General features: G+C 37.3%; 4 protein-coding genes across 12 annotated transcripts in view; 1 reads left to right on the forward strand and 3 right to left on the reverse strand.

Moving 5' to 3' along the window:
- LOC5567881 (centrosomal protein of 135 kDa) overlaps nucleotides 1-25,321 on the forward strand; it is a 116,179-nt gene that overhangs the window by 28,081 nt on the left and 62,777 nt on the right. For all 5 annotated transcript variants that reach the window (XM_021854976.1, XM_021854975.1, XM_021854977.1 and 2 more), the window contains exons 4-5: nucleotides 12,975-14,423; nucleotides 14,496-14,611. In XM_021854976.1, the coding sequence (XP_021710668.1) occupies nucleotides 12,975-14,423; nucleotides 14,496-14,611 (1,565 nt within the window). The remainder of the gene's footprint in view (nucleotides 1-12,974; nucleotides 14,424-14,495; nucleotides 14,612-25,321) is intronic.
- On the reverse strand, nucleotides 697-2,136 carry LOC5567884 (sulfotransferase family cytosolic 1B member 1). The gene is made up of 3 exons (XM_001651866.2): nucleotides 1,541-2,136; nucleotides 1,027-1,484; nucleotides 697-974 (listed from the first exon to the last, which is right to left on the reverse strand). Exons 1-3 carry the CDS (start codon nucleotides 1,837-1,839, stop codon nucleotides 781-783), a joined length of 951 nt encoding a protein of 316 aa, XP_001651916.1. The 5' UTR covers nucleotides 1,840-2,136; the 3' UTR covers nucleotides 697-780.
- On the reverse strand, nucleotides 3,133-4,369 carry LOC5567883 (sulfotransferase family cytosolic 1B member 1). The gene is made up of 3 exons (XM_021854982.1): nucleotides 3,932-4,369; nucleotides 3,418-3,875; nucleotides 3,133-3,357 (listed from the first exon to the last, which is right to left on the reverse strand). The coding sequence occupies exons 1-3, from the start codon at nucleotides 4,261-4,263 to the stop codon at nucleotides 3,164-3,166; spliced, it is 984 nt and encodes a 327-aa protein (XP_021710674.1). The 5' UTR covers nucleotides 4,264-4,369; the 3' UTR covers nucleotides 3,133-3,163.
- Nucleotides 14,617-25,321, reverse strand: part of LOC5567882 — a 42,340-nt gene continuing 31,635 nt past the window's right edge. Inside the window, exons 2-6 of one of the 5 annotated variants that reach the window (XM_021854980.1) lie at nucleotides 16,340-16,732; nucleotides 16,085-16,244; nucleotides 15,219-16,027; nucleotides 15,024-15,053; nucleotides 14,617-14,949 (exon numbers count right to left, since the gene is read on the reverse strand). In XM_021854980.1, the coding sequence (XP_021710672.1) occupies nucleotides 15,026-15,053; nucleotides 15,219-16,027; nucleotides 16,085-16,244; nucleotides 16,340-16,725 (1,383 nt within the window). In that variant the 5' untranslated portion in view covers nucleotides 16,726-16,732 and the 3' untranslated portion in view covers nucleotides 14,617-14,949; nucleotides 15,024-15,025. Of the gene's footprint in view, nucleotides 14,950-15,019; nucleotides 16,028-16,084; nucleotides 16,245-16,339; nucleotides 16,733-25,321 lie in introns of all 5 variants that reach the window. The other 4 variants (XM_021854981.1, XR_002502664.1, XR_002502665.1 and 1 more) reach the window with 4 other exon arrangements.

Consider the following 25,321-nt stretch of genomic DNA (forward strand, 5'->3'; position numbering starts at 1 on the left):
ATTAGTTTTTGCATAGATGCTTGAAAACAATTTTTGGCCCATAGTGGGGCAAAAGTTCGAATCAGCGGGGCAAAAGTTCGACCCATGTATAAAATCACGGAAAAATTTGCAAATTGACTAATATCATAATATTATCTTCAAATTCAGCTAAATTTGTCTGATCGTGTGAAATTTGTTACCAAAATTTTACATTTCCACATAGTTTTGTGAAAAACTGCTATTTTTGAATATATTACAATTAACCCGGTTTTGGGCAATTTTTTGATGAAAATTTAGTGTGTATTTTTCGTCAAACTTAAGTTTACGGCTGGTTTAAAGTATGCCTATCATAAAAGGATCGATATTTTGTGTTTTAGCCAGCGAACTTTTGCCCCACACTAGATTCGAACTCTTGCCCCACCGGTGGGGCAAAAGTTCGAATAAGACAATCAATTTTGAAACTGTTATAACTAAAAATGGGTAAATATTTTGACACAAGTTTGTTCAGCAAAATAATAGCCAATATGTTGACGGTTCACTGTATGGTATTTGTTTTGTTTTAACTGCTATTGTTTTCCTGGAAACTTTGATTATACCACTAAGGTCGAACTTTTGCCCCACCTTACTCTATGATTATTTTTTTGTACATTTTTACCCATCCAAAAAAAAAATCCCTCGTGTGCTTTGCTTAGAACGAAAAAGTAAAGAAAATCAATCTTCTTCTATTTATTCTTTATTTAATACCTTTCGTTAACTATTTGTAACGATTGCAATTGTCAACGTCTTCTAGTACGGATTCTTCTACTCCCTGTATTTGAATTCTGTTCCAAGTAACTGGTACCGGATGAACTCATCCAGCTTCACGATGAACTCTTCTGGCAGTTCCTCTTTATACGCTCCAATTTGGCCCTTCCGCATGAATTTAAAATCAGTGGAGATCCCCATTCCGGATTGTACCTCTGCCACCAATGCCACATTATTAGCAGCATTATTAGCTGTAAATAGTTTGATCTTATCACTTCTGCTTCTAAGTACCTAAGTACTTACCTTTCATTGTATCGAACATTAAATGCTTTTCTAAATCTGTCAACTGTTCCTTGGTGTAGGACTTTCCGAAAAAATGGCAAACTTTTTGAATCACTTCCGGTAAATTTCTTTTCATATCCTCATAGTGCAGAATAAGTATATGATCACGGTGAGATAAAGCCCAAAATTCGGTGGCATGCTTGATTTGAGGACAGTACATGATTTTATCCGCAAGAATTCCATCCAGGAAGTCTTTTTGCGAACCATTAAAACCCTGCAGATGTCTATAATGATGCATGAAAGAAGTAGTTACGTCTTTTGGGTTTCTTGCTGTGTAGATAATTTTCGGTTTAACTGTCCAAAGTTGCTTAGGGAGTAAGGCCAAAGGTAGATGGCTTTTAATATGCCGAGGTCGGGGAAGCCTTTCGACTTTTCCTATCGTGTCCGGTTTTTCTATGTTGGAAATAAATGCACAAACCCTAAAATCATAAAGTGATTTAATATGTTTTTCGTTAGAACAAAAATAATAACTTACTCAAGAAAAACAGATCTTTCATTCAGGTTGACGGTAAGCCATACCATTTCTTGCGTCCACGTTGTGCCTGCTTTGGGAAACGTGACAACCCATACATCGTCTTCGTATACGGTTAAATTTCTGATCCGGTCCGCATACAGACGATATTTGGATGGCATAATACAATGGATTGGTTTCCACGACGAATTTCCCGTAGGATTTACCGATGTGTCTTCCAGATGTACCTCCATGAAGTTTTCGCTGTAAGGTGTCTCGAAGCGTTTCACCTCGTCGTGGTTCAGATAATTGTAACGAAACATGGTCTAGTTTATTGATAAAATTGTAAAATTGTATACTAATCTGAGACGGTATTTGTAGGGATAGATCTCCTCGATAGTTCAAATGAAACTACGAAAATATAAAAATATAACCGTGATACTGTGCTGTGGTCATGATTAGATGATAATCAGATGCTTCTTATATACATCAATACGCTTATCGGCGATCAGTTTCTTTTAGTCAGATTGCATCAATGAATGTTTAGGAATAATCGCTGATAGAGCTTTATTGGGTAATAGAAACCATTTTTTTAATTTGTTTTGAAATTGTTTCTGATATTTAGTAAACAAAATCCAAAGCATTTTTCACAGCTTTTAATAAAATCTACAGCAATCAAAATTCCCGCACAAAATCGTGTGTGAACCATTGCAATGAAACCTGATGTAAATCCTTGAGGCGTAAGAGATCCCTACTTGCTTCAACCACATGTTGTTCAGATTCGTGGCTGAATTCTGGGTGACAATCCAAAATGAAAATCGATTAAGAGAAATCGCCGATTATGGGTAATACGTTAAGAAGGTGTAGATGTACACCATATTTGCGACGGGACTGATGTGCAGCTGAAGTGGCATTAGATTACAATATATTTGTTGCTGTGTACTCAACGCAAAAAAAAAAAATTACGCTTGAAGATTAAAATCCAAATGTCTCACAAGGAAGTCTTGATGTGAAATTCGCTAACGCTAGCAATCCATCAGAAAATTTCACTACAAACCTTGACAAGAAATCGCAAAGAAGATGCTACAAAGAATGTCGTCAGTAATATGTCAAATATTTCATTTGATTCCACTAAGAAAATCCTCATCAGCTACATAACATGTATCTACCTCTTTCCATAAAATTGTAGGAATTACAACAGATCTCATAAGAAATGGGTCAAGATTTTCTGATAACTCGTATAGCACAAGGAACTAGATTGAAATCTACAGCAGTCGTCAAACTTCGTTGGATAGATCAACGACATTGTGCACCTTTTTACAACAATAATAATTACAACAAGTGCTGTAAAAATCGAGAGCATTACGAAGTTGTGCGTTATTTTTTTTGTAAAAGGCCGCTCAAAGTATCAACAATAATCAAGACGTATACATTTTTTTTGCATTTACGGAAAAAAGTTATGCAATATGTTATTACGCAACTCGTTGCGGAAACTAATTCCACAATACAGCTTATTACGATTAAGAATTGCGCTCACTAACCCTTACGTAATAAATGGATGGTTCCTTTGTATTTGAATGCTTTCTTCTTGCCTGCAATGTCGTATGAAAACACAGTTTTGTTTTCCTTGTTTGCTAACTCAATACTTTATTCTCTGTACTGAAATGTTGTGCCGCTTAGTTGATTTTCAACGAATTCATTGAATTTGTTGATAAATGCTGTTGGAAGCTCATCTTTGTAGCTACCAACTTGACCCTTTCGCATAAACTTGAAATCATTACGAATGCCCGATGCGATCTGTATCTGCTTCACTAAAATCTGATTGTTTGCAGCGTTGTTTGCTAAAAAAGGAAGTTGATTAATTTAGCTTTTCTGTAAATGGTATGATAATTTAAGCAAACCTTTCATTGTATCGAACGTCAAATGCTGTTTCAATTCTAACAGTTGCCTCGAAGTGTAAGTTTTCCCCAAAAAGTTACACACACTTTGGAGAACTGTTGTTAGGTTTCTCTTCATATCTTCAAAATGTATAAATAGCACATGCTCCAGATTTGCTATGGCCCAAAACTCGGTAGCATGCTTGATTTGAGGACAGTATACTATTTTGTCCGCCAGAATTCCGTCCAAGAAATCTTCCTGTGTTCCTTTAAAACCGTGCAAATATTTGTAATGATGCATGAATGAAGTGGTAACGTCTTTCGGGTTCCTTGCGGTGTAGATAATTTTCGGCTTCACAGTCCAAAGTTGCATGGGAAGCAAAGCTAGCGGTAGATGGCTTTTGATATGGCGAGGACGATTAAGCTGTTCAACCTGAGTAACAGTATCCGGTAGGCCTAAATGAGACACTAATGCACTTATTCTGTAATATAAACACATATAAGTTTTCAAACACTAACAAGATAACAAGTATCTTACTCCAAAAATACGGATCTTTCAGTAAGGTTTACGGTTGAAGCCGTTTTATAGTCCAGGTCATGATCGATTAACCATACCATTTCTTGAGTCCACGTAGTGCCTGCTTTAGGAAAGGTTACTATCCATACGTCGTCTTCATACACCGTTAAATTTCGGATGCGTTCGGCGTAATCTTGATATTTTGAAGGCATAACGCAATGGATCGGTTTCCACGATTGATTTCCTGTCGGGTTTACTGAAGTATCTTCCAAATGCACTTCCATGTAGTTTTCGTTGAATGGTGTCTCAAAGCGTTTCACCTCGTTACGATCAAGGAAGTTGTATCGAAACATTTCGAATCTTAGAAATCTTAGAACCCTGTTTTGCAGACCAGCAAAAGGAATGGAAAACCACCTTGCAATTATTGTAACGAACAACGAAGACTGACGACGTTTTAAATACCCACCTCACAATCTGATTCCAATTGAATAATGACTTGTGGCTATCTCGTGCGCGCTTGCAAACGTATTGTCCGTTGATCACGTATGCATTCTGATAACAGACCTCCCTTGGACTGATGCAATGACGATTGAAATAAAATACTTCTAATCTTAGGTATCATTAGATTTTCGGAGTAAATACTGAATTGACCACTTTAAGGGCCTTCCTTGGCCGAGTGGTTAGAGTCCGCAGCTACAAAGCAAAGCCATGCTGAAGGTGTCTGGGTTCGATTCCCGGTCGGTCCAGGATCTTTTCGTAATGGAAATTTCCTTGACTTCCCTGGGCATAGAGTATCATCGTACCTGCCAGACGATATACGAATGCCAAAATGGCAACTTTTACAAAGAACGCCCTCTGTTAATAACTGTGGAAGTGCTCATAAGAACACTAAGCTGAGAAGCAGGCTTCGTCCCAGTGAGGACGTAATGCCAAGAAGTTGAAGAAGATCTCAACAACAGAAGATGTTTTAAATTACGAAACTTTTTTTCAAATCAAAAACTTCGTAAAAACCACATTCTTCGATATGTAAAACTATGCAGACTCAACTATCCATTAAATGTGTATCATGACTATATCCAGTTATGTTCAGCACAGTTTGTTGTGTGTGGGACACTATCAGACATCTTTTTGATTCGTTTTATTTTTAGGGTAGGAAGGGGCAAAATGGGTCAACGTCATTTATGAGTTCTTCTTCTTCTTGGCGTTACGTCCTCACTGGGACAGAGCCTGCTTCTCAGCAGTGTTCAATGAGCACTTCCACAGTTATTAACTGAAGGCATTCTTTGTCAAAGTTGCCATTTTCGCATTCGTATATCGTTTGGCAGGTACGATAATACTGTATCCCGACACGAATGCCCTGACGAGGGTAAAGTGTCGTTAATAAATAATAAAAATAACACTCTATGCCCAGGGAAGTCAAGGAAATTTCCATTACGAAAAGATCCTGGACCGATCGAGAATCGAACCCAGACAACTTCAGCTTGGCTTTGCTCTTTAGTCGCGGACTCTAACCACTCGGCTATGGAAGGCCCCTCGTCATTTATGAATGCAACACAAAATTTTAAGGTATGTATATTTTGTCAGATGAGATTCACTTTCACGGTGTGCCAGATATCGTTATTAACGCAAAAAATGTCCAAGAATTTGGCACCTACCATTCGAAAGATATAGTATTCAAGCATCTTCTCCGTGAATTTGAAAATATTTTAACGAGGGAATCGAAAGTTATCGTTATTTGAAGGTTTTGAGCTATTTTGGAAGGGGTTTTTTACATACTTCACAATTTTCCCCATCAGTGCATCATTACTAATTTGTAAACTAGTCAAGTAGCCATCAGCCTTGCATTAAGCATTCAAAACATATGATATCTTAACATCTTCTCTGAAAATTTGAGATAATTTTTCCGAGAAAATCAGAAGTTACAGTGATTTGTATATTTACCATTATTTCTATATAGTTCATATATAAGCCTATTTATATGGCTTTGCTATATTAAAGTACATAATTGACAAATACAAATGGTTATAGGACTGACACTCGGTATTCAAAAGATGTAGTAATCAATCATCTTCGCAGTTAGTTTGATAAAATTTTATCGAAAGACAACATAACTGGAGTACTTTGAAGTTTTGGACCTGTCTTTAAGATTTGTTTTTCAATCGTGTTCAACACGCATTTTATCAATTCGACACAAATTAACTTAACAGATTTGTATTGAACTTACATCTTTCATTCAAGAAAGGTAGTTACATAGGTAGAAAGGTCGTTACAGCATAAGCAAATGTATGCATATTTCATTTCGTTTAATTTTTGGCGTTTTGCTGGGCAGTGATTCGTTATGGCCCAAATAAGCATATTGGTGAACCTGGACATTTTGAAAGTGGTTCCTTGATGCTCAGTCGAGGATGTATTATCAACTAGTGAGATCGTTTTATGAAACTTTTCTAAATGGGCTTAATATGATTGTTCAGAATTTATTTGGACCACAAAGGAGATATACAGTTAACTCTCCCTTACTCGATATTGAAGGGACCATCGAGTTAGGGAGGTATCGAGATACAGAACACATATTTTTCAAATTTTAAACTTCTTATTATTTTGACAAAATAAATTCAGAATAGTTATTTTAACGTGAAAAACAATATAATTTTTCCACATTGACCTATGTGACACTTTTATACCGATCTGCAAAAATTAAAAATTTTAGCACCCAGAAATTGGCAGTAAACCTTAATTTTATTTTCAATTTAATCATAATAATCAAATTCATGAAATTTATTAACGTTTGGAGGACATTTGGAACTTTTCATGAAAATATCGAGTTAGAGAGGTAAACTTACTTGAGAAACTGAAACAGATAGCATCGTGTTAGGGAACATCGAGTTAGAGGGGTATCGACTTAAAGAGGTATCAAAGCATGCTAGATTGAAGGGACCGCGCATTCCATCGAGTTAGGGGAAAAATCGAGATACAGAATAACGAGTAAGGGAGAGATGACTCTATATTTATATATTTATTCAAACAATAGTACGTAGTCGATTAATGTCGAAATAAACGTTGTTTCATGTTTCTTAAATATTTAAATGCAACAAGTCTCATATTTGGTTTAGTTTTACTTAATACCACAAGATACTTGAATTGTTAGATACTATAAATATCGACTTTTCCTTTAGATAGATTACGTTTTAGATTGATGTTGCGACATCAAAGGTATCGTCATATTGAGTCTTCAGACAAGTTTTGTGTATAAAAATGAAATAGGGTAGGTGTACCAGTTATGGCCATAGTGGTTCCCTATTTCGCCATACGTGATATCTTGAATGCCTTCACATTTTGAAAAATCTTTTGTGTTTTAGCAGTAAGATAAAGTATAAATCTTGATGTTAAAACATTCAGAAAGATTAAAAATGTAAAAGTTATCCATATTTTGCATATGGCCAAATAGGGAACCACTATGGCCATAACTGGTACACTTTCCCTACTTCTTATTTTATTTTATTTATTATTTTGCTGTTTGGAGGGAGGTGTAACCAATGAATATGATGCGACGATCTCTAGGACTCTTGTAATTAAGCGTTTTGTTTACCAAAACGAATTCTGTAATATAATCCCTTTCCATTTTCCAAACTCTCAATGATTTCTCGTGGAAGTGCAGAGGATCTCAACGGCTTGCTCAGAGATAGTAACACGTAATACATTTATTCAATAACCCAAATTGATCTGCATTCGGACGCAGCCGGAGTCGATATTGCTTAAAACGGGGAATGAGATTCTATTACTTACACTTTGAGGGTGTTGCAACAAATCCTAAGCAGCATCCGTTGATTCCTAGTTGCTCTTGTGATAACAAAGAAGCAAGAGCGGGTGTTCAATCACGCTCCTTAATTACGTTAATTAACACATTGACAAGAAGTTGTTGGATTTAGTAATGGTAAACACATTGAACGTGCTAAATAAAAATATTCAAAATTTGTCTTTTCAAAACTTCAAAGTACTCTACTACCGTTATACGCATAATTGTCCCATGTTACATTTTGTGCATTTTGACTTTTTGTCATCAAACAGTTTATTTTTACGTATAGTTTTAGAAAACACCTACCAAAAATTAACTTTGTTCGGAAACTCAAAGAAAAGCAAGCCAAGTCATTTTGTCCCATTGTTGAATTTCCACGCATAACTGTCCCACTACAGTATTTCTACGCATAACTGTCACACTATACAATTCGCTGCGCTGAACTCGAGCAAAATATTCAGTAGGCAGTTTTGAATTAGCTGGTGTTTGGGAAAACCGTTTTGAACATCTTCTTATGTTGGCTTTACATCCCATGTGGAACACAACCCGTTTTATGTGTTTGAATTATCGGGATGCATTCATCATTCATGCGAGCCTGACGTCAAATTTGATTGAAATTTTCAATATCAAAATATTATTTCCCATCCGTTTTTTAATGAATTTCAGATGAATTTTCAGGGCGATCACAAAATTTTTCTAGTTTTTGGAACCGTGGTCATCGATTAGAAATTTATCGTAATTTTGGATTCATCACGGGAAGTATTGAAATAATCCCACTTGAAGAATCAGTAACCACTTTAATTTCGAGTGGCTGGCTTGCGACAAACCAACTTCATGATTTAGCAAACAAAGTCTAAATAAAAATATTTCGACCGATATTGGATGACTTGGCCACATGCTGGGCTGTTCCCTATACCGATACACTGGTGGAAGTGGCCATTATATTGGCGAATCTGAAACCTGGCTTGCGACATATCAATGTCAAAGGTGGTTCAAATCAAGTCTTAAGGTGGTTCAAATGTATTTGAATGACTTGACCACATGTCGGATTGTTCCGAATTCCCGGTTCTCTGGGGGAAATGGCCACTAAACTGTCGGTTCTGAAACCTAGCTTCCAACATTAAACTTCATAAATTCCCAAATCAAGGCTAAAGAAGTGTAACTCAAAGGTTCTTGGATGACGTGATAAAATGCCAGGTTGTTTTGGATACCCTGTTAAAAGACAATTTACACCGTCTTCAGCTATAGGCTGCACAGACTGAACATAACTAACATTAGACAACGGACACACATTTCCTGGATACCCTGTTTCCCAGAGAAAGTGGCCATTATATTGGCGGTTCTGAGACTTGCAACATATCAAACGTGATGAATTTGCAAATCAAGTCAAAAGAAGAATAGTTCAAGAGGTTTCAGATGACCTGACGACATACTGGGTTATTACGGATAACTGGTTCTTCGGCGCAAGTGGCAAATATGTTGGCGGTTCTTAAACTTAATTTGCGATGTATCAAATATCATGATTTTGAAAACCAAGTCCAAAGAAATGTCAAATCGTGTGATGATTTGTATCGTGAATTTTGAGTTAAATATTAATTCCGCAGAATAACCTTGAATTCGCAGATGAGTTTCTGTAAAGCCTGTGTGTTCTGTGGAAGAGTCGATATAGGAATTTATAACATCTTATAAACTCTCTAACTTACTCATCCACTCTTTCTATCACTAACTCATACATTTTCTCATTATCACACATACAGAAAACTTTGCTTTCCATCTCATACTATAAAATCGTATTTCTTCACTTCCCCACACGTGGCTCCGTTTGGCACATGTCACTTGAGCCTTCGTTAGGTGCCTTAACATAGTCTTGAGCTTATACGTCCTCTACATTCGGTACAATATATACGTAAGAACGGTCATCTACAGCAGTATGCTTAGCACATAATTGGTCACTACTTTCATTGGGACTGTTATGCGTAGAAATTCACCAAAAACCTCGTATTTCTAGGCATAACAGTCCCACTTTGAATTTCGTAGCAAAATTTACTTTTTTCCAGTAACACAAACTCTTGACGCTAATAAACACGCTATTTTTTATACTATTGTAAAGATTTTAATTTAACTTACCACATACCTGGTCATGTTTTAGAACATGGGACAATTATGCGTATAACGGCAGTCTAGTTATTTTGTCTTTTGATAAAGTTTTTTCAAACCAACTGGGAAGATGCTTGTCAACTAGTACAGGTCGGACTCGATTATCCGGGGATTTGATTATCCGGGATTCGATTATCCGGAATTTTAGACTCGATTATCCGGAATTTGGTTTTTGATGTTCTTGTTTTTCAATTTTCATGCATAAATCTGAGAAAATTTGGTATTGCCATATACAACATGAATGATTTTGCAGTTAAGTACGTGTTTAAGAAGAGGGGGTTTGAAAAAGTGTTTTTTTGTGTATGCTGGTCAAAAATTTGTTTTTCTTGTAAAGGCCCGTACTGTTCCTAGAAAAAAAATTCTGGCTACACCACCGCATCATATAAATAAAATAACGAAAAAAGATAATATTTTAGTTCTTTTATAAAAGATTTCAATATTTTTCTTAGTGATTCGATTATCCGGAAAATTCGATTATCCGGAGTGAAAAAAAAATCGACACTCCGGATAATCGAGTCCGACCTGTATATGTAGTCAACTATATCTTTTGAATGCCGCATGTCAGTCCTATAGATATTTGTGAATTATGTACATTTATATAACAAAGCCATATAAATAAGCTCTTATTTAAACTTCATAGAAATAATGGTAAATATACAAATCACTGTAACTTCTGATTTTCTCGGAAAAATTATCTCAAATTTTCAGAGAAGATGTTAAGATATCATATGTTTTGAATGCTTAATGCATAGCTGATGGTTACATGGCTAGTTTACAAATTAATAATGATGCACTAATGGGGAAAATTGTGAAACATGTAAAAACCCTTCCAAAATAGCTCAAAACCTTCAAATAACGATAACTTTCGATTCCCTCGTTAAAATAATTTCAAATTCACGGAGAAGATGCTTGAATACTATATCTTTCGAATGGTAGGTGCCAAATTCCTGGACATTTTTTGCGTTAATAACGGTATCTGGCACACCGTGGCGTTAGGATGGCCATCTTCAGGTTTTACTGTTGAGGTCGAAATATACGTATCTATCAAAGGATACAAACTCTAGTGGAATTATATAGTATAGTACTAATATCGGTTTTTCATTTATTTAAATCTCTCATAGTCGTCTAGAGGTCGTTCCGTGGGAATTGTTCTTTTTGTCCGTTTACTAATGGCTTGGAATATCTATCTATCTATATGGAGTGGTGTTTGTATGTCACGAAATAACTTAAGAACGGATCAACAGATCTATGCAAGGTTTTCACTGTTGCAACCCACCAGGGATGCGACGTGTTTGTTCGAGGAAAAAGTTCAGGAAAGTCTCCGGAATAATCTGGAAAAAGTATCATTTTGTATGGGGGATTTCTTGACGTTTTCCAACAGCCTACTTGATGGCAAGGCAAAGTTTGCTGGGGCCACTAGTGTTATAATTATTATATTTCTCGCATATTTATACGATTTCTGAAACATTTTTGTATTTTTAACAATGTTTGTAAAATTGTATTATTTTATAACCTACAAATGCTTGGGCCCAGACAACCAAAATGCACGTATAACGAAATCACCTGGAGGCTTTATATGTGCAAAATTTCACTTATAAGATGTCGCGAAAAGCCCTTCTACGTACAAAAGTGGAGGCGATATGCGTGCATATATTATGTGATGAATAATAACATACAATGCGAGTGTATAAATATTCTACCAAACCAACCTGTGATCTTATGCGACTTAACTTACGAAAACAAATGTTGATTTGATAGCTGCTACGGATTGATGCGACTTACTTTGTATGAGTGTACGAGACGAAACAAAATGTATAAATTAACTCAGAAAAGAAGTGTTTTATGCGAGGAAACTCATCAAACTGACGAGTTTATCCACGGTGTTTTGCGGATTTGATGTAATTAGTATGAATAAACGAGTTGTAACGTGAACTTTCATGCGATTTCTGGTTGTCTGGGGTCTAATTTAACGTGTAATACAAAAGTTTGTACTTTTCATATTTGGGACGATTCAAATATGACGTCTATTGTTTTTCGGGATTTCTAGACCCCCCTTCCCCCCTGTGTCTCGCTTTTTCTAATATCTTATACACGTACTGTCACATCTTCGTAGACCACCCCCTCTATCAAATGATGGACGTCATTTTTGAAGGACTCCTTTGTGTACAATCAAACTAACACAGAAAAAGAGTATGGTGGAATTGAAACAATTTCAAATCGATTTTTTTTTCTGTTAGTTACACGGGAAATAAAACATGTTCCAGAAAAAAAAGGTAATGCAAAAACTCCAATTTTTAATATTGCCAATAATTAGTACCCAGAAAGGGATTGTTCAAATATTACGTAACGCAACAGGGGGATACTAAACATTCAAAATTTTCCATACAAACGCTGTTATGTGGGGGAGGGAGGGAGTATAAAATTGGAAAATTTTGCGTTACGAGTATTTGAATGACCCCAAAGGCTTCAAGAAATAATGAAAAAGGATATGAATGTTCAAAAAAAAAAAAAAATGAAAAAAAAACAAAAACCAAAATTCATAAATTTTTGAATTAAAATAAACCATAGTTCTATACGAGTTTAGATCAATTTTAGATAGCGAAAAATGATAATTAGAACGAAAATAAAAGTTTGGGTATTAGAGAGTTAAAGATACAGCGAATGACCCTCAGCCTTCAAAGTACATTATGCCAATTAACTATTACTTTACATATGAATTGAAATTATGTCAAAAGTCCGTCATGTCCTACTACTTACAGTTCGAAGTTATGCCAGTGAAGGTCTTTTCACTTTTCACACAGTTTGTTGTAAGTCTTAATGCTAAATGGCTCGCTAAATGGATAGCATGTCATTAGCAATGATAACGTGGATGGCTCTGCATGAAACTCATTGTTACGTTTGGACGTTAATGAGTAACGTTGATTGCACTGTAATTTCTTTTGATTTAATTCTTGAGTTTATTAGATTTTATTAGCCTTTCCCATAATTACCCTCCTATTTGTCTTCCAATGCTCAAGTTGCCCCACCAAAAGTTGCAAAACAAAAATTGAAATAAAAAATCATCATGACTTTTCTTTGCAATGATCTTATGATTGTTTCTTATCTTCCTTTTAGATTGATTACCGTGACCGTGAAATTCAACGGTTGGGAGCATTGTTTTCCGGTGGTCGGCCGGCTGCTGCCCTCGCTAAGGACTGTTGCTATCGTAATGTGAACACATTGGCAGAAGATGTCAAATGCCTCCAGGAAGAGAAAGCCTCAATGCAAAACAAATTGACCGAAGCTTTGGAGAGCCAACAAAGTGCTAGTAAAAAGATTCAAAAACTATCCGAGCGCAATAAACAGTTAGAACAAGAACTTAAGGAAATAGAGAATGTCGCTCTGAGTGTGGAATCCGAAGCTAATTTGAACATTTTGGATAAGGATAGAGAAAATTCCGATCTACAGATTAGGTTACAGCGTTCCAACATGAAAGTCAAAGAGTTGGAAACATTGTTGACCGCGAGAACATCAGGATCCACTCCTGTAAGCTCATCCGCGTCGGCATGCTCGATAGACTCAACTTTACAAAACGCGCTAAAGCAAGCAAATGAGGAAAAGCGTGCTCTTTACAAACAACTAAATGAATTGAAGCAACGTGAGCAAACTTTTCTAACAGATTATGAAAAAATCAAATCGAAATATTCAAAGTTAAAGTTAAAGTTGTCAAACCAAATTGCATTCAGTACCACCGACTGTAATCGAGACAATGCCGAAATCGATGAACTGAACCAAAAATGTTCAGCTTTGGAAATGTCCTTGAAACAAGCGGAATCCAAACGCGATCAACTTACGAACGACATTAAAAAGCTGCGAGACAATTTCACAAAACTGAAGGGTGAGGGCATCGACAAAGATCTTCGGATAGCTCAGTTGGAAAGCGAACTATGTCTGCAAAAGAAGTCGACAACTAGCAGCATTGTAGTTCCGCCTCGTTTGCGTACAGCCGAATCTGCTATTTCCGGTCAAACATCACTGTCAGTTCAATCTGCGTTTCATCGTGTCGAACGTGAAAGAGATGCTGCTAAGAGTGAAGTGCAACAGCTAAAAATTGAAAGGGATGCCCTACGAAATAAATTAAAATTGGCAACCAAAAGTCAGATGGACGCACAATCTAAACACGAGGAAACGATCATCAGCTACAGCACACAGATAGCAAAATTAGAAGCCGAAAAACGAGATCTAATGTGTGGTCAAAGCTCATCCCAGACTACATTGCATTTACTAAAAGAAGAAAACCGCGAGTTACAAGAGCGCTTGAAGGAAGTGGAAAGCAATTTTAGTAAACTGAAAGTCAGCCATTCACAATTGAAAATTTTGCAAGAACAAACCGAAAGGACTATGTTGCAACACCAGAATAGACTGTTCTGTTCGGAGAATCAACTGGGTAATGCTGAAGCTAAGCTGAATCAGGTTGATGGAACCATTGAAAGCGCTCAGAAAGACATTGGTAAACTGAGAGGCGACATAAGCGTTTTAAAAGCGTCGAACGCTTCATTACAACGCGAGAAGGACAAACTACTGGTCAGTACATGTTTGGATTTTAACTTATAATATAATATTCTTTTAATATTTACTTTCGAATCGAAATTACAGATGGATCTCGACAAGAAGACAGAGAAACTTTATACGGTCGAAGCAGAGTTGAACACTCTGAAAACAAAGAAAGCTGAAATGAGGGACACAATCGATCGGCTTGAAAGGAAACTTGAGTGAGTAATATGTTTTCTGTTTTTCTTTTATTGTACATTTCATTTCACCTAAGCTAGTCAGTCGGCATCGGCATTTGGAATGTTCCATGTATTTTTATTACACCATTTCTGCGACTATGGCACTCTAACTTATCGTAACTATTAACTTGCTAGAAGGCAATGTACTTGCTTACTTGACTGGGGTCGATCAGAATATTTCCTGCTTAACAGCTTACAATCTAATATCGTGAATATCTCGTTGCTTATCGGGATACTCCGTTGCCACAGCACGCTTGTTTTTGGTAACTCAGTATTCTTCTGGTTCTGGCGATGCAAATCCTAATAGACTCATGAACCACCTGATAAAATGATTAAAAACAAAATTGCATATTAATATCATTTTTAAGCACTGGGAAAACATCAAAATACCAACTTTCATAACCGGTCCATGCTGTTACACCTACTAAAGGAAAGAGTTAGCGTCATCGACTGCATTTGTGTTACAATAGCGTTACATGCTTGGTAATAGATTAGTATCGATGGTTTGTTAGTGCTACTTTGCTATTGTGGAATAGCTAACGTAATATTTCCAATTCTAATCGAAAGGATCCGTTTCCTATTCAAATACCTGGCAAGTCCTACGGCTGGGGGTTGACAGCCGATTACGCCGTTTTGGAGCGGTGCTTCGTACGGAGTATATCCTGGTCGACAAACACAAGTAGCTGCACGTAAATTGGACGATGTCTTCTTCGGTTCCAGCCACTGCCCAGGACCACAAAGTCCGCGGGTATAAAGCTTATAACACTGCTTATTTATCTCTATCATATCAGGCGTGCTATCGCAAGCACTTTTAGGAACTTCATCATCTGTGCATGATTGATCCAGATTATGGATAACTCCAGAACAGCCGCAGATTCCGTTATAGGAAATGCCGTCCAAAGAGGGTCTTGTCGTAAAGTCAAATATCACGACTTGATGGAGACTGCAAGGACCCTGTGAGCCAATTCGATAACAAGTTTTTTCTTTGGGAAAATACAATCTGCCTTTTTCACAAGGATTTGGTATACAGACATTTGCATCTATCAAAAACGAACCTGTTTCGCACGGACCTTGTGTGTACAATTTATAGCAATAGCCATTTGCCCATAGCACGTAGTTTTCTTTACAGCGGCATTCTGCCTTCATTAAGCTTACCTCTTGTTGACCTCTTTTATCAGCAATAATGAAGGTATGCCCAATAGGACAAGGCCCAATTGTACCAATTTCGTAACATTGATTTGATTCGTTATGGAAATGCGGTAACCGTTGATGGCATGCACATTTTTTAGAAGGTAGAAATAGTTCCCCTGTGCGCAAACATGGTCCTTTAGTAAAAAATTCATGGCATGTTTCTGTCTCCTCATAGAAATAATTACTCAATTCTCCTTCATTTTCACACTGCAAATAAATGGATGCGACAATAGAAGTCCTACACAGTACATCATAACATCATACCTTGCATTTAGCTATCCCATCGTTATCTAAGCTCATCAATTTCCCTTTTGTACAGGGTCCTTTGGTATGCATCTGGTAGCATTTGTTGTCCTGTGGCCAGTAAACCATTCCACTCTCACATATTTCCGCCGATTTACACGTACCCCATCGTTGTTTCGGTCTAAAACAAGAATTGCAATTAGAAAACAGTCTGGATTGCTAATCGGTGTGTATAGCTTTAAAGTCTTATAAAGCTCTATCAAAGGACGTTTTTACATGGCACTCTTCACATCTGAATCCGCAATCGGTGCAAAAAATTGTCCAAATTCACACGGTCCTCGTTCGAACAGTAGATGGCATCTTTTTGTCAACGGAGATTGCGCGGTTCCTGGTGGACAGCGACACTCAGCCGTAGATCCGGTGCTGGTGGAACCTACGCCAACAGGACTGAGCTCCATTGTTTCCGGGCATGGATAGCCAAGCTGGAAGATTTTGAAACATTTCTTGAGAGGAGGCCAATAGAGAAGTTGCCACCCTCCCGGCTGGCTAGCACAGGGGTTTTTATTCGGGTCACTCCATGGTGGTGGAACGATTGCGGCTAACGAAGAAGATTGGAGGTTGTAGAATGTCAGGATGCACACCCATACGGATGCATGCCTCATCACAAATCTGCAATGTTGGAAAGAAAAAAAGTTCAGTTTAGTTACCTATATTCAGAGTTTGACAAAGTCTATGGATCCATACAAAGGTTCAAACTTTGGATGGAACAATATTTAAGTAGGGATATATGAGATACTAAAAACGATCTATGAACAGTTCTCATAGTATACGTGCAGAAAACTAGTTGTTAACGTTAACGCTAATGTTTCATATTCAAATAGTTACATAACGCAGCCATTCAATGCGACATCTAAGCAAGTGCAGCATATATCAAATGTGTCTGGTTTTGTCACAAAATTTGCGTTCCGATCCGTGTCGGTACATTGTTCGCCAGTTCCATACCATGCGTGACCTAGCTTATTGGCTCGCTGCGTGAATTGTGTGAAATAGGTCCATAGTATGTTACACATAGCAGTGATTATAGAACAATGGCAAAGCACCACCGATTACCGCTTGTTAGTCGTGATGTTTGTGACTTTCAAAGATGGCAGTGAAGAGCAGTAGAAACTTGGATTGAGAACATCTACCTAATTGTACTTGGTTGGAGGAATTTTTAATCATGGGAAACAGAGGAACGAGATGCAAGAATGAAGACTTATTGGGTGTATTTTTATGGGGGTCGTTATTGCAACTGCGGTAAGAAGAAGAGGACGGAACGATTTTGGATTGAAGGAAAAGTAAATTATTCAATTAGTGAGGTGTACTATGGAATGACTTTATAGAAGCTAATCAATCTCTACTTTACAACCAGAAAATTGTTGTGGATTGAGTTTTGTCAAGTTATTAAGTTATTCTTTTAACTCAAGGTGTTTAAAGCATGATGCATCGCGGTTGTTCTTTATTCTGCGATCATAGCAACAACGATTAACCTTTTGTCGTCAAGTTATCATAACAAACTACGCTCCGCGAAAAATGCACCATACTGCATGTGTGCTAACGATCACTTCGACTTCCCTGGGCATAGAGTATCATCGTACCTACCATACGATATACGAATGCGAAAAATGGCAACATTGGCAAAGAAAGCTCTCAGTTAATAACTGTGGAAGTGTTCATAAGAACACTAAGCTGAGAAGCAGGCTCTGTCCCAGTGAGGACGTTAATGCCTAGAAGAAGGAACTCTTGCAGAAATATCCAAATTAACATGCTTTGTTGAATTAAAGATTCATTATACCGTAAGGACGCCATTCACCGCTCATTTAACAGCATTTCAACACATTAAATTCTGTCAAAAATCGGTTTTTCGATATTTTTTGCAACTTCTTGCGCTAGACGTAAGATAAAATATTTGTTTTTGTAGGAAAGAAGTTGAAATGTGAACAACGTATAATGGTACAGAACAACATGTATGCCAATGATACATGTGTAGGGCGCCATTTACCGCTCATCCCAAGTATGATCTTGAGCTTGAACTTGATTGGCCGCTCGTGGTTGCTACTCCAGTATTGCCAGATCAGCTGCACTTACACAAGGAACCAACCGAATGACTGTTTGGGACTAACAGACACCCTCAGTGTATAAGTGCTGGTGATCTTCTATTTTTAGGCAACAATGGCGCCTGCCACGTCAGAATGCAGACCAATGAGGGGAAAGGGTGAGGAATTGATGATGCATTGAACTGCGTAGACCGTATATACCACTGCATCTACGCCAATTCATGCGGGACTGTATGGATTGGGGGAAAGGCATAGCAGAGAGGCTTGCTCTTTGGTTAGCGTAAGGAAAGGCATGCTATAATGATGAGATAGAGTGAAGCGTAGGGAAACGGTTTCTTGTCCGTTTCTGGTTCTAGCGTTTTTGCTATGAACGAGTAGAATGTGAGTATGAAAGATTGAGAGTGGAAGATAGAAGCAAGTGTAAGATTCAAGTACAAAGTACGAGGAAAGGGACGGGCCTGGGATTGAACCCATGACCTTCTGCATATGAAGCAGAAGCGGTAGCCATTAGACCACCAACCCCGTCTGCTAGTAGTCCGTTGTCTTTACCGCTCATCCCAAGTATGAGGCTCTATATACACAACTAGCTGGAATTAATTTACTTTCATTAGCTGGTTGTTATCTTTGTACTATCAATCTGCCATATTAAAATAATTGTTAAACTCATGTTTATCGCCTTAAACAGCCTAAAATTATTTTTTATAAATAGTATATCAAATTAAATCATATGAATTTCATTCTGATACAATCCATTCTGGTATACTAATACATGTTGATGACTTTTATTGCGAAAATTTGTTCAGATTTTTCAAAATAATTCAATGAGCGGTGAATGGCGTCCTTACGGTATTTAGTTATATGTTTCATTTGGAAAAACCCCGTCATAATTTTCTGGAAAAATCCTTGGAAAAACTCCACCAGAAATTCCACGAAAATTCTGTAAGCAATACCGTAAATAATGGTGAGGGAATTCTAGGATGAATCCTAATAGCATTTCTTATGTGGAGGATCTCCTGAATGCATTCTTAACGGTATTCCTAGAGTGGGCTTCGTAGTCGTGTGGTTAGTGTCACCAGGCATTTAGCCACATCGTGCTATGGAGCGTGGGTTCGATTCCCGCCTCGGGCGGAAAACTTTTCGTGAGGAATGTTTTCTGACTGTGCCACTGGGCGTTGCATGCTAGTCCGTTGTCTAGTGGAGTGCTTCCTTCGAAGGGCAAAATGCCCACTGGAAGCATAAACGTGTCGGTGTCTTTAAAAAAAAAAAACTATAGAAATCCCTGGAGAACTTTCTTAGCTTTTTAAAAGAATTTCTCTAGGAACTTCTAGATTAATCCCTGGAGAAATACCAGGACTAGTTCCTGTAATAATCTATAGATACATTTCTGTGAGAATCCTGAACAATTGTTACCTTGCTATACGAGACCGACAATTGTCACCTCACACCAGTCGTAGACTAATCCCAATTGTTACGTTTTTATGAAATAGTACACTCAAAAAAATCCAAACGTCATTACTACGTGAAAAATCACGTAGATCATTCCAAATTCATTTTACCTCCACTTCACCTGACTAAGATAAAGATCACTAAACCATTCATAACCACCAAATAGTGACTCGGTAATGTTTACTGAGGTTACCTATAGCGCTCACGTGGAATTCACGTAGGTGTTTGAGTTCATTTTGACATTTGCATAGTGTACGTACATTCGGTGTTGAACTCAAATCCTAAGATGGCGCCCGCTTGATTTTTGAAGAACTTCAGAAGCTGCTGCTGCTTTAAACATTGTGTAAGATTGATTTCAAGGTAAATATGCTTTGAATACCGAAGAATCCCAGCGTTACTTCATATTTTATACGTGATTTATAACCTCTATCAATTCTAGCACGCGAAGGCTACAACAAGGAAGACTAAACTCACAAAATTGGGGAAACAAAATGCTAAGATTGACAATAAAAATATTACAATCTTTTAAGTTTGTTTACATTTTCCAATTGGGAATTAGTTTTCTTCCAAAGCCTATTAGAAATAAGATTGGTCTTTATTACAGTTAAATTTAATGCAAAACCATCTAGGTCCTATTGAAACGCTTCGTAAAGGCTACCGGAAAATCCACGTAGCTCTTACGTTTAGCGACGGTGGAATGGACGAAGTTCAAAAGTTCATGCGTTCATTCTGGGCTACCTATGATCAACGTAAGAGCTACGTGGAAAGTGCGATGGAAAAAAATCACGTATGTTTTCACGTAACAATGACGTTTGGATTATTTTGAGTGTAGGGAAAGGGTTTGGGACATTTCGCATAAGGATGCTTCGCATACGGACGTTTGGCATAATGGACATTTGGCATAATCAGAATTATATACCTTCTTTAAAATGCTACCTGTTCTTGTATAGAACTGCTTTATGCGAAACGTCCATTATGCCAAACGTCCGTATGCGAAACCTCCTTATGCGAAACGTGTTTATGCGTAATTAGTCACCCCCGTGATGAAATCCCTTTAAAAAATAATAACGTCCAAATGAATTCTTAGGTATATCTGTAAATCGGTTCAACAAGAAATCACTGAAGTAATCTCTAAAAAAATAGAAAAATAAAGGTATATAATTCCTTGGAAACAGTTCCTTGATATAATCCTGCTAGAATTCCTGAAAAAAAATCTCGGAGGAATCCCTGCGAAATATTTGATGAATTTGTAGTGGAATGCTTCTAAAAATCTTTGTGTAATTCCTAGAATAAATAATGATTTGAAGATTTCTATCTTTGAGAAAAATTCTTTTGGAATCTCTGTAATAATTTTTGAACGAATTTTCAGAAACATTTTAGGAGAAATCTAGGGCGGATTTCAATAAAAAAAAAACACTTGACTGGATACTAGGGTGCGGCTTATTTTTCAAAAGTCTCAACACCGAAAATTCGTATACTCAAATTCAAATCACATTAGAAGATAATCCTCGAATTCAAATCACATTAGAAGATAATCCTCAAACAGAAGAGGTTAATGTGACAGAAAGAGAAAGTAAACAAAAAGAACCTCTCAATGTTTTTGTTTTTGAGAAGAATTATTTAATCGAAATCGAAAATCGAAAAGAGTACATATTGACTTTGGATGCAAAAAAGATAATTGTTGTAATACCATTGGTACTATAATCTGTAGCCTTTAATGGAACATGTAGGTAACCTATGAAGTAAATACATTTAAATAGAAGTGGAGTAAAAATAATAAATGCTTCATCGGCATTTCGCATTATTTATTGCTATAGGTCAGTTTTTCGTCCGAACATTCAAGAAACAAGTTCATTAGAACAGCTAGTTTATCTGGTAGTATTATGTAAAAAATATACTACAACCAAAAAAAAAAATGCAAATCGCTTTCATAACCGGTCATGGGTCTATCAGTCACGGCCAACCAGTTTTTCGCTGATCAGACATGCATAAATGGGTCAGTGGCCGGAGTAGCTTTTGGAGCTTTCATTGCAAGCCAAAGCAGCTGTGACCGAATTTTGGAGGTGACCGGCGAATTTTGCTTTTATTTTTATCTCGCTTTGCTGCTGCTATGCGTGAGGCTGCAAGGTCGTGTTCATCGGGCCGAATTAACTTCAACTTCAATTGGTTATACGCGACCGGACATTGGCCTTCAATATGAGGAAGCTCAAGTGATGATGAGCTAAACAAAAATATCAAATATGGATGAAAAACATAACACATTTGAAGAGAATTTTACATCTACATTCGCATGGTACAGTCAACTCTCCATATCTCGATATCGAAGGGACCATCGAGAGAGGTATACAGATACAAGAACACAACACCAGTGCAATGGCGTTCCAATGGACCATTGAGTTAGTCATTAAAACAAACTTTTACTGTGGTTCTCTAACTCGATATCGAGATACGGATATCGAGTATGGGAGTTTTGACTGTAATTACATTCCCGAGAACTTAGATGTAAAAAAAAGAAAAAAAAAGAGGATATATGAGTTGAAAAAATACATGTTTTATTAAATTTATGCTCGTAGAATATCACTACACGATAATTTGAAACCGAATCATTATAACATCAAGACAATCGATCAGAGAGAAAGTTTATTTTTTGATTTGACATTCGAGTGTTTTTTTTCTACAGTCCGCCTCTATGTACTTATTACTACGGGATTAGGGCTAGGAACAATGGAAATTTACGGCTTACGTGAAATTTAGGAAATCCCGCTAAATGAATATTTGGTTCTCCAGATTAGTGCTCCGAAATATGTTTTATGATGTTCTTGTTTTTCAGTTTTTAATTTAGTATTGCAATATACAGTATGAATAGTTTAGCAGTTTTGGGCGTAGGTAAGAGAAGGGGGGTTTGAAAAAGGGATTTTGTGTAGATACCGGTCAAAAAAATATTTTTCTTCTCAAGACCCCTAATGATCCTAGAAATAATTTCTGACTACCACACTGCATCATATAAATTAAGGCCGCACGGGACCCTATCCAATTTAAAGAAGCAAATCCCAAGAACCACTCCATATATCGATGCGAAAATGTATCATTATGATTCTCTATATGTAGTGCACAACCCAAGAAATTTTCAGCTTCATCGGTTCACTAAAACTCGAGATTTGCTTCCACAAAGTTTTGATGATAATTGTTAGAGTGAGACGAAAGATAGGGAAAATAACACGGTCTCCCGTGTCCCCTTAAACAACGAAAAAAGATAAAATTTAAGTTCTTTTATCTCAGATTTTAACTTTTCTCCGGATAATCGAGTCCGACCTGTAATATGAACAGGGATGGTAAAATGAACACCGTGCCTTTTAAAGAGAAAAAACAAATTTCACTTATTTTTTATCACGTACGGATGATTTTTTTGTTGTATGGTATTCAGTTGGAGCTGCCTGGCAGCTTAACTTGTCAAGGCTGAACCCTCGGTCTGGCATTTGCCGAGTTTCCCCTCTACCAGGGCCAATACTCAGACGGACTAGGCAATGGCGTCCACATGAACAATGTTTTTTATTAATATTGTGACGTGGAAGTTTTTGAAAAGTACCCATATTCCCTTGCTTCTGAGAAAAGAACGCATTGTAAAAATCAGCAACAATTTGTCTGGAATAGTAGTGTCATTACTGATATAGTCTAGTCGAAATGATTTTGAATAATTTGTCTCTTAAGGCGAAGTAGGCCGTCATTGAAATTTGTACGCGCTGTTGATGATTGTTGCTAATTCATCTCATGATTTCGAATCAAAGAAAATTAGTTGGTTTAGCACTAACACAGCTGAAAAAGTATCAGCATACTTCATGTATGTTGGCGCGTACAGTGAGTGAAGTCAATAAAAACTATCAAGAAAGAGTTTTTTCACTTTGAAATTGCACGCTGCAAAGTCATCATTACTGCCAAAACGAATGACGGACTACTTTTCCTTAATCCTTAATCGGGGCCTTCTTTAGCCGAGTGGTTAGAGCCCGCGGCTACAAAAGCAAAGTCATGCTGAAGGTGTCTGGGTTCGATTCCCGGTCGGTCCAGGATCTTTTCGTAATGGAAATTTTCTCAAGTTCCCCAATGAATATAATCGTACCTGCCACACGATTTACGAATGCGAAAATGGCAAAGAAAGCTCTCAGTTGATAACTGTGGAAATGCTCATAAGAACACTACGCTGAGAAGCAGGCTTTGTCCCAGTGAGGACGTAATGCCAAGAAGAAGAAGAAGAAGAAAAATAAAAAAATAAGAAGAATAAGAAGAAGATGAAGAAGAAAAAGAACTACTTCAATTCGATGATTACTAAGTTGTACTGACTATCTGAAATTTGGTGTTTCTGTAAGGTAAAAATGCAGGTCGTCCCTTAATTTTCGAAAATGCGAAATGTTATAAGTTCGTAATTGTAAAGATTTCGTTTTGGTAAGAAAAAAAATCAGGTAAATATTTGAAGTCCGTACGTGGACACTAAGTGGTCCCCCAACGGCCCTGAAGGTATTAGGCGTAGATGACCTCGTGCGCAAAATCGAGCTCGCTGCTCTAGTGCACGCACCATGGGTACGGAAAGCCACAAGTAACAAATTGTCCTGCGCGCTTTGATAATCAGCATAGAAGTTTGTTTTCTTTGGGATGTTTCGAATATTACGTAACTCAAAATTAGACCCCCTCCCTCACCCACGTAACAGCTTTTGTATGAAAAATTAAAATTTTTTGTTTGGACCGTAACACTACGGAAGACTCACTCCCTCCCCCTGTTGCGTTACGTAATATTTGAACGATCCATTTGTAGTTCTGAATTTTATGTCAGCGTGCAGTGTTACGAAGATATCCACTGTATAAAATATTGTTTTACCTATAATTCTATGCTGATTAACAATTTGTTACTGGTGGCTTTTTGTACTCATGTTGCGTACACTAGAGAAGCGAGCTCGATTTTGCGCACGAGGTCATCTACGCCTAATACCTTCAGGGCCGTTCGGGGACCACTTAGTGTCCACGTACGGACTTCAAATTTTAACCTGATTTTTTTCTTACCAAAACGAACTCTTTACAATGACGAACTTATAACATTTCGCATTTTCGAAAAATAAGGGACGGCCTAATGCAAGAGCTTATGCTTATTTGACATTCTTGAAATAAAATTCCCGGACTTATCGAACGGTTCGTGGTTGATACGTAAAATGTACTGAAATTTTCAACAGCGCTTACTAGAAAAGAACCATTTCCAAAGAGAAAGATAGAAGTTATATTTCAACACACTTTGTTTTTCCACCGTTGATCTTGCTCAATAAAAAAAAAACAAACGAAACGAGTTACTGGGTTTTGAGCGAGAAAGGTTATGCAAAACTGCCAACGCTCTGCCCCGAAGAGTGCCTAAAATCATCAGTCGGTGGCACTACTGACTGACTGACCAGAAAATAAGGAGAGGAAAAAACGAGTTGGCAAAAAAAAAACATAAGTATTCAATTGCGAGAAGTGGTAATAGTTGTTTCTTGTACCGTTTCGTTTACTATACACAGTTTGATTGCTAAAGCGCAGACCCCGATGTACAAAACGCCAACTCCTAAACGTTCAACAAGTACACAAGGCTAGAGTCTATTTGTGGTGTGTGCCTCTATATTCGAATGCCTGTTCGGTTGTGTTTATTGTAGGGTCATGGTAAGCAGCTGTCGAGCCGTTCGGTGCATATGTACGTACATTG

This window comes from Aedes aegypti, chromosome 3 (assembly GCF_002204515.2).
Source record: "Aedes aegypti strain LVP_AGWG chromosome 3, AaegL5.0 Primary Assembly, whole genome shotgun sequence".
Classification (NCBI taxonomy): Eukaryota; Metazoa; Arthropoda; class Insecta; order Diptera; family Culicidae; genus Aedes; species Aedes aegypti.

Excerpts from the sequence above, each read along its gene's own strand:
- LOC5567884 (XM_001651866.2), bottom strand. The coding sequence starts at position 1,839 with ATGTTTCGTTACAATTATCTGAACCACGACGAGGTGAAACGCTTCGAG. Across the intron at positions 1,485-1,540 it reads GAAAGATCTGTTTTTCTTGA|GGTTTGTGCATTTATTTCCA; the intron begins GTAAGTTATTAT and ends TTATGATTTTAG. Across the intron at positions 975-1,026 it reads AATGTTCGATACAATGAAAG|CTAATAATGCTGCTAATAAT; the intron begins GTAAGTACTTAG and ends AACTATTTACAG.
- LOC5567883 (XM_021854982.1), bottom strand. The coding sequence starts at position 4,263 with ATGTTTCGATACAACTTCCTTGATCGTAACGAGGTGAAACGCTTTGAG. Across the intron at positions 3,876-3,931 it reads GAAAGATCCGTATTTTTGGA|AATAAGTGCATTAGTGTCTC; the intron begins GTAAGATACTTG and ends TTTATATTACAG. Across the intron at positions 3,358-3,417 it reads GACGTTCGATACAATGAAAG|CAAACAACGCTGCAAACAAT; the intron begins GTTTGCTTAAAT and ends TTCCTTTTTTAG.